This window comes from Gymnogyps californianus, chromosome Z (assembly GCF_018139145.2).
Source record: "Gymnogyps californianus isolate 813 chromosome Z, ASM1813914v2, whole genome shotgun sequence".
Lineage (NCBI taxonomy): Eukaryota > Metazoa > Chordata > Aves > Accipitriformes > Cathartidae > Gymnogyps > Gymnogyps californianus.
The window spans coordinates 23,645,596-23,661,253 of record NC_059500.1 but is presented as its reverse complement, the minus strand read 5'-3'; the positions used below and the strand labels follow the sequence as shown (position 1 = coordinate 23,661,253).

The window sequence follows — 15,658 nt, the reverse complement described above, 5'->3', positions numbered from 1 at the left end:
TTGCTTGGAAAAATAATAGCATTAAGAAAAGAAGATCTGCCAAGAATTGATGTTAAATATCCATTGTTTCCTGGTTATGTTTTGCATATTTATTTGTTGTGGTATGTACCTGTTGTTCTAACATTGGTTTAATGCTCTGTATGTAAAATTTATGTGCAATAATATTAAACTTGAAGGAGGAAGCTTGTTTGCCAAAAGATAATTTTGCAGATATGTTTTTGCAGGCACCTTTTGATATATAATCCTACGGAACAAGAGCGATTTTCAGTGGTTTCAGTCAATGTGAATTCACCCAGAGTTAAATTATTATCTCCTTTGGGAAAACCTGTTACTGTCCAGATTAGTGCTGTTTGGGATGGAGCAACTACAATATCACATGAAGCATATCAGGTATGCTACTTTAAGTAAAAAGCATTAAAGTATTTATTTGAGAGAGATTGTAGCTTCACGGTTGAAGAAAATGGAAAGCATACTTCAAATATTGGCAGTTCTGTCTTCTGCAGATAATGCCATTAATTCAGTCATTTTAAGGAAAAAAAGAACGATATATATATATGTAGCATTAATGTTTCTTAAACTGATAAGTTATTGAATTTTTGTGATATGGTGTATTACACTTAAAGGATCAGTTTCAGCTGCATGAACAGAAAATACTGGATGTGTGTCTTTTCCCCCAACTTTCTAAAGCTGTTTTTTCCTTCAAGTGACAGTCTATACACACAGTCACACAGTCTGTATGTGCTCAAGCACTCCAGCTGGAAGATTTTGTAAGTGCAATGGCTTAAGCAGTTGCACACACATTTTTTCTATTTTCCAGATATAGAGGCTGGATAGTAATCTCCATTACTCTTGTACTCAAGCTAGACAGGTGACTTTGAGTCCACCTCTTGTTTTTGGTTTTAAACAAAGTTTCTGAGAATTTTTGAATCATACATCAATATGTATGTTCTCAATGATCACACATCAGAAACTCTATTGTTAAATTCTTAGTGATGTAATAGTACTGTATTACTGTAATAGTATTGTATTACTTTCACGCTTACATTCTTAATCTGATTCCTTTTGACTTGGGAGCTCAGTTGAACTTGTTTTAGGATAATATTCCTGTGAAGATAATTCAGTAAGTGTCTCTCAGTTATCCTCCGAAGGGATAATTATTGATAAGTGTTGTGGGATAACCCTGGTAAGCAGCTCAGCCCCACACAGCTGCTCACTCACTGCCTGCAGTGGGATGGGGGAGAGAATTGGAAGGGTAACAGTGAGAAAACTCTAGAATTGAGATAAAGACAGTTTAATAGGTAAAACAAAAGCTGCATGCACAAGCAAAGCAAAACAAGGAATTCATTCACCACTTCCCATCGGCAGACAGGTGTTCAGCCATCTCCAGGAAAGCAGGGCTCCATCACGCATAATGGTTACTTGGGAAGACAAATGCCATCACTCCAAACGTCTCCCCCTTCCTTCTTCTTCCCCCAGCTTTATGTGCTGAGCATGACGTCATATGGTATGGAATATGCCTTTGGTCAGTTGGGATCAGCTGTCCCGGCTGTGTCCCCTCCCAACTTCTTGCGCACCCCCAGCCTGCTCGCTGGCAGGGCAGTGTGAGAAGCAGAGAAGGCCCTGATGCTCTATAAGCAGTGCTCAGTGATAGCTGAAACATCCCTGTGTTATCAACATTGTTGATATCAAAACATAGCACCGTATGAGCTACTATGAAGAAGTTTAACTCTACCCCAGCCAAAAGCAGTACAATAATTAAAACTGTTAATTGCCTGAAGAAGAAGGAATAAAATTACATATCTGTACCTCAAATTCTAAGCAGATTGCTTTGGAGATCTATCTTGTATATTACTCTTCTGTGCAGATTACTTTATAGCTCCTAAATAGCCAGAGACTAAAAATGAGACAGCTGCCTTATATTTTGCTGTTTAAATTTGTGGACTTTTAAATGCAACTTAAGTGATAAGTTGGGTCTTTGCGCACTTGATACACTACACACGCATCTTTAATGCAGAGCAAATAGCTCAGAACTGCACGTCCCAGCTAACATTTTTTTTTAACAAGATTCAAAATCATTATTGCATTAATGTAACAGTGATCTTGATGCTAAGCAAATTAGTGGTGCGGACATTTTTGTTTGGTAATTCTTAACATGCTTCAGCTATTAATTTTGGAATGTCATTTGTAATTTCGTATTCATTTATGGAATATGGGAAAAATTCAGCCATCCTAAAATAGTTGAAGCAAAAGGAGTTACTCTGAGCATAAATTTAGTATAAAAAGTTGATACTTTGATATTTTTAATAACGGCTTCTTCTTTGCTCCCAACAGATATCTTTCGTGGCACATCTACCACCTCTGGGGCTTGGAGTTTACCAGCTTTTGGAGGTTCAGAGTTCAGAAGCCGTTTTAGCAGACTACAATATATACATGAGGAATAGTAGGCAGGAGAAGCCAGACAGACTTTTCAAGATAAAAGAGATGCAGAATTCTGTGGATAATATAATCTTGGAAAATTCTTACATGAAACTGTGGTTTTCTGGAATGTCTGGATTGCTGGAGGTGTGTTGCATTATATTTCGAAACACTATGTTTTACTTTTTTAAGAACTTCTGTTCTTATTTGTGGAAACCTAAATTTGTCAACTATTTCAAACCTGATTCTCTGTCCTTAGAAAATAAATACCAAAGAAGATGGTAAAAATCATCAAATGAAGGTGGAGTTTGCTTGGTATGGAACTACAAGTAACCGGGATAAAAGTGGAGCTTATCTGTTCTTACCAGATGGAGACGCCAAGGTAACTCTTCTGTTTGCAAAGAGATTCTAATCTTGAAGTAACTTGAAGCATTCTGCGAATACAGATTGGAAGAGCTAGTTTTCCCCAACACTCAAATACAGCTGTGTGGCTAGAAATAATGACATCAGTTATTGAAACGATTGGCAGAACATCCTTCATAACCCTAGACCTGGGTAAAAACGGAGCGTTAATTTGGAAGTGTAAAAATATACAGAATATTTATGATTCACCAAAAAACTTAAATAACATGCTACCCTTGCAAGAAATCCAGTGAGATGTGACCCTTCACTATCAATAAATTAAGTTCACTTTCACTTCCTGTGGTGAAAATGTATAGGACATACTGATTTATTTCTGCATTTCTTCACTTCTCTGATTCTTAAGATTTCTTTATTGTGAATGAGGAGCTTCCACTTCAGAGTATAGTACTTTTTTAGCTGATATTAGCATATATAGTTTAATACAGTAATTACGATACTGAGTCCCAGTTGATGAATGTAAAGATGGAGTAGCAAGCAACTGTTCTGATTTAGTTGTCTAGGGTTATCAGTATTTTTATCTGCATAATTATTGGAGGGCAACAGCATACTCCTGTTAGTTTTCAAATTGGAAATTCAGAAATGACAGTGTTCTTACACTGACTTAATTACCATACAGAATCTACTGTACCACTTTTGGAACTGGAAAGATGGTATTTTAGAAAGCAAATGATGAAATAATGAACACTTTTAAGAAGCTAGCTAGTTTGCAGCATATGTCTTCTACCCAGTTTCTCCTGGGGAAAGTTGCATGCATAAAGCAAACTGGGAGTTCTGTGTTTACCACTTCAGGAAATAAGCAAGGGTAATAATTCTTTTTGTTATATGTGTAAATCAGTCTGGAAGTGGACAGAACAGTTTCCTTTCCTTTTAGCAGTCTCTCCTAGAAGCACACGTTTTGTGGTCTGTGAGTTGGCAGTTTAAACCATTTAGTATATTTAGTCCCATAACAGTTTGCATCAGGTGTGTTTAACAGGGTTCACTTATTCTTAGTTTTTAAATGTCAGTGGTTTTGATCTGTGAATACCTGAATAATATCACTTATGTTTTTTAATTTTTACCTTTCATCAGCTCCATGGTCACACTTTAACTAATTTTATTTTAGATGCTACTTTGTCTTTTGCTTATAAAAACAATGATCACTAAATCCAACAGTTATATAATTTTAACTACACTTTAAAATTATTTCTTTATAAAAATCTGGACAAATCTAGATAGCAAAATGCTATGGTTTGAACAGAAAACATCTGTAACATGCCTGCAAGCACAGTTAGAAAATAAGGTACATATTGAACTTTTACAAAAAATGAAATTAAAGTACATTTTTAGTTAACATTAAAAAGGGTGGTGTGTTCCATTTTTGTAACTTTTTATACAATAAAAATGAAGTCATGATACTTCTAAAGATTCTGCTTCATTAATTTACCATAAGGCTCACTTGGCTTGCATTTTAATAACATTAATTAGGTTGTCCCACTGGGAATAACAATGTAATTCTAAAGTAGTTTCTAAAACAGTTTGAACTAATAATTTCTGTCTTAAAAGAAATGCCATCTGTTCAGGGTTCTCAGTGTGAGGTGGATTGACTAACATTTTCTAAGTCTTTGTGTGGAGTGGTAATAGGATAGATTACAGGCAGTTTTCTTGATTTTTGGCTAGGTGTTTTTTTTTCCTATTCTCACTCTACATATTACTGCAAAATTTGCAAAGAATAATTGCATTTGATATTGGGTCATTTTCCTCTGGTATGAGTACAGTCATGTTTTGTTTGCCTTTGTTAACTGGTTGTTTTGTCACCTGATAAGTCTTTTGGTTCCTTTCTTTTCAGTTCTGCAATACTCAGAATTTATTTTTCTTCATCTAGTTTAATCATCTGTCTTACTATAGTACTTATATAGCCTCTTCGGTCTTGGGTTCTTCTACCAGTTTAATTTTGGAAACTTGGTGCTGTAACATGCTAGGTTTGCAGGCCATGACTTAAAGCCATGTCAGTTTAGAACACTTGACACATACAGTGCAGCTCTGGTCATCAGTAGGCTGTTATGAGTGGATGTCATGTATTATGCAGATGATGGTCTGTGTACTAGAATGTATATGGATCTGAATCTTTCAAGAGTAATCAACTTGGAGTAATCATCTTTACAGGCTGGTTTTAGGTCAGCCATAGTACTGCAAAGAGTGCATTCTTGCTTAGAAGTGGTAAGCCTATAGTACCAGCACCAAGTTGGACATGAGCAGAAACCTGGGTTAATGACAGTGATCTACACAGTATTAAATAGAAGGTACACTGAACACCGATAACTCTTTCTCACTGGTCTGGAAAGAATAACTGGACTTAAGGCTCTATGACACCATGGTAAACATTGCCATGGTGCAGCTAGACAGCCCCCAGTAAGAACAGTCTCTGGGGTTGTGGCATAGGGTCTTGACCATGGATGATTCTGTCCCTGCTGTCTCTGAAGTGTGAAGGTAGTTCAGTGGCAGCCTCAGGTCAGGACACTAGTGCGAAGTCCAGGACAATGACACAGAGCAGAGGCTCCATGCTGCAGCTCTAGAGATAAGGCAGTGCTCCTACCATGTCTTTGTATTTTCTGCAAAATAGAACAAAAGCAAGGTACCAGGGAAAAAGACAGGCAGTATCTTAATTTTTTAAAACGTCAGTGCTGCTTAACTGATTGCCAGTGTTATCAAGGTTTGGAAGGAAGGGACTTCCTTGGACCTCACAACAAATATAAACAAAAGCCTCCTGCCTATGAAGGGAAAACATGTTTGTATCTCTTGTGATTTTGTGAAGGATGTCCAACCCCATAAATCTGTTAGATCTGGGGGGGAAAAAATCAGTATTCAATAAACTTTAAAATAGTTAAATGTCTATATTTTCTTCTATGTTTTCAAGACAAGTCAATATGTGATGACCTACTTACTAGCCAAGTTTGGTATCAATAGAGAATAGAACAAAGCAGTCCTTTCCAGAGTCAGATGCTAAGTGTTTGTGGGATCAATGCAAGTTGTTCATTTTCTTGTTTTACAAATAAATTTTTCAGAATCAAAGTGGACTTTCTTAGTAGACCCAGATTGGGAAATTGTGATTCTCCCTCAGGCAGCTGTGTCTATGCACACATGTATGTACTAGTTGCTGTAGGTACTTATGTACTAACAGAATATATAAGGAAAGATATTTTTCTTTCTTTTTTTTTTTTTTTTTTATCCTGTAGGATCTCTAGTACTAGAGCTTTTCTCCCTTTTTTCTTCTTCACACTTTGTCTCCATGGTTGGACTTCCTTTACTGATGATGATCTCTGACTTGTGTAGCTGCAGCTGCTGCTACTAGCTTCAAGAAACTTTTTTCATGACAGGTCCTTTTTTAATCTGTCAGGATTACCTGTTGCCTCTACTTCTCAGAGGAGAACACTTATTTGAGTTATCTAAATGCTTGGCCTTCAAACCTAAGGAAAAGATAATGGTATCTTTCTGCATTGTTATAAGTGAGATTGGGATGTTCCACTGCCCAAAAGGAGAGACACTGTCCATTTAGAGTATCCCACTGTATCCATCTTCAGATCTTCCCTCTCAAAAGGGCAGAGGATCCTCATTCAAGCACAGTATCCTCACTGTTAATGCTTCTCCTGTTTTTGCATGCCTGATAACAGGAAAAGACAAGTACACAGGCACCATTACCTGGAGGGTGCTCACAATACTCAAGAATTGGCTGCCTTTGAAGTGTCTGTTCTTTCCTTGATGCTATGTATTTTCCTCAAGCACCATATCTTGTCATCTAAAAATCTGCCCCCCATATTGGTGGGGTTGTTTTTGGAGACAAAAGTATTAAAATGACAGCCGTCTCTCTTCTGCCACGTACAGTTCTCAAGACCTCATAGTATTTGATTGTCATTTTTTTTCCCCGCAGAGCCCAGTCTAATCTCAAACCCTGCCAAATGAAGGGTAATATGCTATTGAGAAGTAACTTTTCTTGAAGGCTTTGTCTTGAGTTCTTTTTTAAAATATCGAGCGTATCAAGAGCAATTCAGTCTGTGTTGGAAAACTTTCCTGTGGGCATAGTTTATTTCACTTCCGCACCAACAGTGTGCTGCACTGCCAGAAATTTCTAGGCCACACTAAGATGGTTAGTAGTGCTTCACTTGACTACAAGGGGAAAGTCTTATTGCCCATGCTTCATGCCTTCAGGCTGCAATATGCCATGTCAGCTTCTATGCAAGCCAGTAAACCTTTAAGTGAAGGCATCTCTCCAGTTATCTCTGCCCCTTGGCACTTTGGCAGCCGACTTGATGCCAAGTATTTTAAGATATCCTAGGGAGCTATGGGATATTATTTTGCTCCAAGTATTCTCCCTTAAAATTTCTAGCTCACTTCCACCCCCCATCGCCCTTCCTTCAAGGGGGAGGTGTCATCTTTCTCTTGAATCTGAGTACTGAAAAATGGTTTCTGGACCCTTTGACCCATAGTTTTGTTATCCTGTTTCTGAAAATACTGCTTTCCAGGCTCAGCAAAACCTGCCACAGCAGGCTGCTGAATCTTGTACAATGGAACTCATTCCAGTGGAACTGAGGGGAGCAGATTTTACAGCGACTATTCATTTTAACTGTTTAGGAAGTGGAGTCTTGAGACTACCACTGGATATGAGACCCAAATATTTTTATTCCAAATTTAAGGTCTGAGTAATCACAGAATCCTTCACGCTGGAAGGTCATTTAGTCCAAGCTCCCACTCAAAGCAGAGTAAATACTGAATTCAGACCAGGGTTTTGTCCAATCAGTTTTGCAAATAGCTCTATCATTGTTTGTTCCTTCCACTTAGAAAGGGAAGTGGTTTGTGTCTTAGTAGTAAGAGGCCTATTTATTCATCTTAGTCTGACTTTCACATCAAAAGTATCTTTATATTTCAGGTCCATGACCAGGATCATTTCACAGGCCTCTGTGCATCTCACCAAGGATCTTTACAATGATACTAGAATAATTGCACATTCAATGCATAAAGATGTTTTTCCGCTTAAAAGCCTGATTCATTGAAATGTTTTCAGTGTGGCAAACCTGCTCAATTATCTCTTTATAGATTCTGAACTCAGTATGTCTCCAGATGACTATCAAGAAATCACTTTCTAAGATTAGTGCTTTTCTAGGCTTTAAATATGAAGGAGGCTTCCTTGTTCTCTCAGTACCATATTTTTTCTTTGTTTTTCCTATTTGCCCAGCAACCAGGAAGTAACAGACATCCTTGAAAACTTGAGTATACATCACATCTCCACTCTCTGTATCAGAAAGAAATTGTCTAACACCCAAAAGCACATGATAGCATGTGCCTTTGTAACTCTCCTTCCTCATTTCTACCTTTTCCCTGCGCTGTGTCTGAATTAGAGGGTTGCAAACTGGTTTTGATACATTTCTCTCAATGCACGTGCTAGTGGAATCACAAATTATGGTTTAAAAAACTTCATTAGTTTCAGACAATACCTGCAAAATGACACTTAATTGCTTTTCTTTCATATCACCTTATCTTTCCGTATAGTTCGGAACAGTAAGTATGGTTGCCTTTATCTTCAGCTGGGGAGCTGATCTGGCTACATGTGCAGCTTGGAGACTGGTGTGTGAACTTAGTGTTTGTGGCAATATCCCAGAAATGCATCTCATTTCAACTTTCTGCTTGTTTGGGAACAACATATTTTGGTAGCTATTGTCAATGTCACCATGGTGTTTCATACTAACAAGCTTGATGGAACAGAGTTCATCCAAGTATTTTTTTTACTTTTTGTTTAAAAAAAAATTACTTCAGGTAATTTTTTCTTTTTTTAATAAGTGCACAGCCTTTTGCATTCCTTTGTGACTCATCCAGTGTCTCTCCATTTTGCTGATTTGGTCCTGGATAGCTCCAGTGAGAGCTCTAGTGAGCAATGTTCTTACAAACAACAGAAATAAGCCCATAAGATAGGTGTTACTTTGCTAACAGAATGTATTCGGCAGGCTGCTATTCATGTAAGTAGTATTCTCCTAGGTAATAATTGGCAAGGGTATTTGCTTGGCCTGAAGACCTCAGGTTTCTCAGTTCATTTTCTGAGAGTTCCTTTAGCTGCTTTTTCAGTCCTTTGTTGCTAACCTGAGGATCTTCATGTTGCCCTACCCTGCAGGTAGGATTTTGAAGGGTTTGATTATTCCACTTTCTTGTCAATAATCCAGTTCCTCAGTGGGATTTTAATCTAAACATACTTCCAGGAGCATGTAGTCACGGGTTAAATGAGTTTGTCTTCTCTACCTATATGTGATAGATAAGCAGATAGATAGTGATCTCTTCTGCCAGAAGAAAGGGGAAGATTCAGTCTGCATTTACGGATCTTGACAGTTTTTCATGGAAATCAGAGAACCCAAAAGCCAGCTCAAATTCTAACCTAAGATCTGGTCTTCAAATTTCCTTTATCCCAGCATATGGATTCACGTGACTTCCATGCACTCCCAATACCATACTCCTCCTGTATTTCTCAGCTAGCAAATGGATTTTGCATAATAGATAACAGTTGTCTGTCTTATTGACAAGATAAGACCCCTTGGAAGTATCCCATCATTTTTTCATGCCAACTGTTAAGAACTCCAAAAGACTCTTTCCTCGTTTGGGTTTTTGTACTGATTAACTGGATAAAACATTGCTCTAAGATGATTAGTAGAAAAATCCTTATCTCCCTAAAACAACCCATCTTACCTCTTCCAAACTCCTGTACAAACTATTCCTGTAGTTGATAGCTGTAGAGTTGCCTCTTGGAGTTCTGGCAAAGCTTTTATTAAACATTGTTCTGTCTGAAGTTTTAAGAATAAATATGTGAATAGAAAGGCAGGCTTTTAGTCTTTGAAAGTCTCTTTCAGTTTCTTCTTTTATACAATACTTCTTGACATCTTCTCTGTGAATACACATGTAGTTATATGCTCGAAGAAGAAGAATGGACGATATGTACCTGTACTTGTTCTTCTCTGACATGTTTTGTCTGTATGTATGTAATCTTGATTTCCTCTCTTCCTCAAGATACATTTGATCTCTGGTTTCCTTGCTTGAGAAGAAAGAGCATGCTCTGTCCTTCTTACGACATTGGTACATACAGGAGGAGCACAGCCACCCTCTGCTTAGATGCCTCTGAATAACATATTTTTCAAGTATTTTGTTGTTTTTTTTGAGTGAAGTCTTTATTTACTGCTGTTGCCCTATAGTAGTAGTTGCATGTGTTGTATTCATTTTTTACTTTGTACACGCGTAATATTTAAGCTATTTTTACCTTTGTAGCCATCCGTGTATTTCTATATAGTGTATACAGTTCAGTTTGGGATCAACTGTTTTAAAAAAAGTCATCGTTCACTTAGCTGAGACTCAAAATACTGTGACTACGTGGAAAAATAATTTTCTTCATCTCTTTGGTTTGACTATGGATATGCAAAATTTCTGCTACTCTTTCAGAGACATTAGTAAGAAGCCTATGTCCCTCTTGAGGTTTCATAATGGTTCCCAGCTCTACCCTGCATTCCAGGGGGCTCCCCTGGCAACTGCAGCTGCTTTTGATGAAGAAAAAGCTTCCTCTTTCACTTTCAAAAGGATATGCAAACTGATCCACAAGACAGTGTAGAGGCAGCTTTCCTTATGCAGTGTGTAACACTGATATAGTAAACTGTGAGCAAACCAAACAGACAGCTAAACCATCTGCCACAGATTATGAAAATACAGTATTTGATTACTGGTTAGCAAGTATAATTTTGCAGCAAAAAAGCTCAATCCAGATGTTTGCAATATTAATACATTACTGTGTTCGTCTGTAGGCCTTGCATCCATTAATCCTCATAAAATACCTGTGAGATATGTAATGAGGGTTATCCTAATTTTAGCTAAAGGAAAAGTGAGGCTCTGAAGAGAAGTTGCTGAATTTCAGCTTAGGGGTAATTTTTTAATTCCCAGTTTTTAGACTAGACTTAGATATAGAACAGTTCAAAAAAATTAAAAGAGTATTTAATATTTATTGAATACTTTGATTTATTGACACTACTTTTATGCAAAACTTTCATAATAATTATTCTAACTTTCTGTTTTGTTTTTGTAGCCATATATTTTTACAGATCCACCTACCATAAGAGTTGCTCATGGAAGGATTTTCTCAGAAATTGTATGTTTTTTCCACCACGTGACACATACCATGCGACTGTATAAAGTCCAGGGTAAGAGTTGTGAAGTTCTGTCTCTCTCAGCAGTTATTTTTCATCACTACAGTCTTAGATCCTACCTGTCTTTTTAATGTTTAGATGCACTTCTGAACTAGTGCAGAATTTGTCAGATTGAAGTCTTTACTGGGTCCGATGCACTGTGATCCCTTTCTGAGCATCATGCTAGTCATTAAGCTGGCATGCTTAAACTCAACAGATTTGTTGGAGATACTTCTCAGTATTAGGAAATTTTACAGTATAAATTACCTACAAGGGAGTCCCGAACTTTACTGGGTCATCTGAATGCTGTAGGTAGCTGTAAATTATGAAAAAGAGAAAAAAATTTTTAGAAATATCTTGGAGATTATGTAAAAATGTAGTTTCTTTCATAGCTTCAAACTTATTGGTGGAGGTACAACAGTATCTTCTCTAAAGTCGTAAAGAATGTAAAGTTCTTTGTTGGTGGCATTAACAGTGAAGTCTGGTTTACTCCACGACTGTAGGCATGCTTTAGTTACCTCTGAGCTTCCTCTTTATGTCCGCTATCTGCTTGGAAGAGCTTGTGACAGAATCGGCTGTGTCTGTTGAGAGGCACCAGCACTGAACACCAGCTTATTAACTTTTAGGACATAACTTCATCTCAGTTTTGCTTGCTTTTCCTTCAGTAAGGCTTTCATTTTTTGTTTCTCTACTGTTCAACTACGGATTTCCAAGAAAATTCTAGGAAAACAGTAACTTTGGAAACTCTGTACCCTTCCAAACTTGATGATTAAGTCGGCCAGTGAAAAATGTAAAAGAGTGAGGAAATCATGGTGCAATTGTATTAAACTTATTTTCCTGTAGAAACTTGACTTAAAATGCTTAAGTGTATCTTTTTGTAATTGAAGTAGGAAACGCACATTTTCAGTTGTTCATCTATTTGTATTTACTCTACTGGAATTTTTCTGAAATACAGAAGCATTGGCTAATATTTTCAACCCTTGAAGGAACTTAAACATGTTTTGTATTAGGATTACTTTTACTGTAGATGTCAAAATTGTCTGCATGGTTTTTAAATCTTATTTATCATATTTAATTATTGTTTTAAACACCTTTAAAAACAAATAATGGAGCTATAAGTACTTTGAAAGTCTCCGTTGCTCTTTTCCTTATTCCTTTTAGGTTTCAAAAATAGTATTGCCAGTAATACCAACTTTACAGTCGCACAAACCTGATCTGTTTGATTTTTCTTTTTAGTTGTAATATAACTCTTAGAACTAAAAGTGATTCACATGCCTCATTTTTTATGACATAAGTGTATACTTTGAAGTTTGAAGTTGCTAGAGTTTACCCATATGCCATATACCAATCAGATTTCAGTTGCCAGCTCATCTGATATAGTAATTCTAGATCAAACTCTAGATCACATTCCTTATGAATACAAACCAAGATGTTGTATAGTAATTTGTTGTCGAAGGTCCTGAGGAAACATGTTTATATTTAAGATTACATTTTTTGGTTTTATGTGACCAATATATAAAACAGATGAAAAAAAGGTACCTTGAAGTCAAGATGTACTAGATTGCGGAAAATGTGAAAAGAAAGTTACTTTGCTGTATGGGTTTCAGTAAATTAAACTCCTTAGCAAGGAGGGAACTTATATGAGAAGGATGTTTATTATAGTGATGGGAAGGGAAAAAGCCTGAAGAAAGCCTGAAAAGTCTCTATTTTGGTTAGGGTGAGGTTGTTTGGTTTTTTTAAATGGATTTCTTTGTAATAATTGCCTTTTCTTTAATTCATTAGTAAGTGCCTACCAGAAGTATTATACTTCCATTTCACAGTTCACAGAAAATGAGTTGTCAGTGAAAATCACTTGCATGCCAATTCCTAACACCTAAGTTTGTCTTTCATTTTGAATGCACTGTCTAGTTTTTTTCTCCTTTTTTTTTTTTTTACAATCTTTAATTCATCACGCTGTTTCAATACTTACACCATTACCTATCCAGTCGTCATGGTGAAGTCCTGTACCATGTTCCCAGCTTTTACAAGGAAAAATGATGCAATTGTTTTATATATTTACTCTGCCTGCTTTTATGGTGCATTTTAATTTCTTCATATGAAATAACCTTTTTTAAAGTTTAAGAATTGATGACCTTGCTTCATTGTTTTGCTGAGGTCTGTTTCCTGGGCTTTGTAAGGGAAGTTATTTATATAGCATTACTTCAATTAAAAGAAGGTATCTTGAAGTCTTACTAGATATGTACAGTAACAAAGCACGTGGAGAGAAATAAATATGTGTATGTGTATACATACATTTTGTTTTTAAATAAAGACCTGATACTCCTATTGTAACCTACCTGTTTGCCAGGGGGTGGAAAGCCTGATTGTGTGGCTAATCCAACTGTTGGACAGTACTTCCGAGTCCTACAGCTTCTTCAGCAATTTTGGTAAAACATTGCTTTTTCAACTTTTGGCTTTAGAATTCTGTTGATTTTGAACAGAAAATACTCTGGCTTGACAACTCTGTTCAGTAATTGACCAATGCGTGATTTTTAACTTTTTCTGCTTCCACTGGCATCTGGTTTTGATATCAGCGTGATTTTGTTAATCTTTTTATCAGAAGCTTCTTATGTTTCATTACCTTTGTAATTGTATTTTTGTATTAACTCAAATTATGCAGTAGAAAAGAGCTGAGAGTAATTCATGGTCTGGTCATTTTAAAATTGTAAACTAAAATATTGTATCCTTGTTCAATGTACTCGTGCTTTAATAGTCCTACTTTAAAATAGTTGGAAAATCTATGACTAAGAGCGTCAGAAGTGGAGCGTATAGATCCACTTTTTCCAGACTAGGTCTAGGAAAATAGAAGTAACTACCTGAACAGAATGTTTTTCATTTAGCACTGTAGTATAATAACCATTGGTAAATGTTAACATTTTAACAGTTGCTGCAGATGGCATTCAGATGTTAAAAAAGAAGAGGAAACAAATACAGAGCTTGATATCTTCCTCATTTAGGTGACAAATTCACAACCCTGACTGCATTTTACATACTAAATAATAGCATAAAAATTGAAGCAGGTGGACACTTTCAGCATTTCATTGTGTAAAAGTTCAGAGTGTTTATTTTAGGATTTGACAAAGTAAAGACCATCTTAAGGAAACTATTCCAACATACTCTCAAACAGAACTGCTAAAAAAATTTGAAAACTAGATGTGTAGAAGGAAAAAGAGGTTGTGCTAATCTCTGTCCGTGTGCTTAGGAATCTAGGAATGTTATTCGAAGATATTTTGTCCTTCTGCAAAAGATTCTACAGTTCAGGAGCCCAAACTGATAAGCATGCCTCTGGGTCTTGTGACTTGACATACAGTGAACTGTTGAAAAAAAAAAAAAATTTAGTATCTAAGATTTTTAAATACTGTCTTCTAGTTTTAAAGGACTAAGTTGGTTAATCAGTACCTCACTTTCTACCATCTTCTGTTTACAGTCCATCAGACAAGCACAATGTAATTTCATCTCACTACAAAGAGATATTTCATATCTCTGTTCTACTTGGCAGAATTCTTTTCACTATTGTTAGTCGCATTAGACTACAGAAAGGGTAGAAGTGGTCATGCTGACTGATGGTATGATTCCAGTCCAAAGTGTGTCTCGAACTGTTTGAAAAGGTCAGGTTATTGTTAAACGTATTTAATTTTCAGTGTGAGGCACTGTAGAAAAGAATCTCATTGAACATCTGTCTGCATTTTCAGATACTTAATCCTTCTTTTAATAAGTAGGCATCTTTTCCCTGTCATCAAGACTTGTGTCCTGGTTGTGGTCATATCAGTGTGCGATTTCTTAATTCACTGTCCTTAGAGAAGATTCTCCCTGTTTTGGTTAAAACAGCTGACCGGTTTCTTGCTTAGTGGAACAGTTGCTGTCAAGAAGCTGGTAACTTCATTCTTGTCTGTGAATGGTGACAGCTGCATGAGAGTCAACGGGAGAAGTGAATGGCTAGGTCTTGCTCCAGCGTATTAGCTCCTGCTAAAGACAGCACTTAACAGTAGTGTGCTGTTTCCTACTGATTTACCAGAACCCACATTGGTTCTTATCATGAATTGCTTCTGTTCTACTTCAGTGAAGGTTTCAGAGTGTCTGTTCAATGACTACTGAATTAGAAGTACTGCTGCATCATATGGTACATAACTAACTGGCTTCAAATACCTGGTTAGATATAACATAAAAGGAAAACTAGCAGGGGGAAACTAGATCACTGTGTTCTGGGAGCATAGTCATTCTTACATATGTGGCAATCGCTTTTAAAAATTGAGAGGTTTTAAATGCATCTTTTTCATGTAGGTTTGGAAGGCCAGTCTCTTGAAGTTTCCAATACTGTGGATATTAGAGGAGAATATAATCGTGAGCTTGCAATGAGAATTTCATCTGACATAAACAGTCAAAATAGATTCTATACTGATCTTAATGGATATCAGGTAATTATTGTCTATTAATTATAAAAGCCTAGGCCTCAGTTTTTGACTGTCTTAATACTTCTGATTGTCAAGAGTTTGAGTCATATTAATCAAACTTTCCTGTTAAACTCCACTAATTTAAAAGGAGAAAAGCTTTAAAAATGTATCAATTTATAAAATTTTATTTAGACCAGATGAAGTAGCAAC

At 36.5% G+C, this 15,658-nt stretch overlaps 1 protein-coding gene across 2 annotated transcripts in view; it reads left to right on the top strand.

The window, feature by feature from the left end:
• The window catches only part of MAN2A1 (mannosidase alpha class 2A member 1), a 127,075-nt gene that overhangs the window by 80,906 nt on the left and 30,511 nt on the right, over positions 1 to 15,658 (top strand). For both annotated transcript variants that reach the window (XM_050912619.1, XM_050912617.1), the window contains exons 13-17: positions 225 to 390; positions 2,332 to 2,562; positions 2,675 to 2,797; positions 10,919 to 11,033; positions 15,339 to 15,472. In XM_050912619.1, the coding sequence (XP_050768576.1) occupies positions 225 to 390; positions 2,332 to 2,562; positions 2,675 to 2,797; positions 10,919 to 11,033; positions 15,339 to 15,472 (769 nt within the window). The remainder of the gene's footprint in view (positions 1 to 224; positions 391 to 2,331; positions 2,563 to 2,674; positions 2,798 to 10,918; positions 11,034 to 15,338; positions 15,473 to 15,658) is intronic.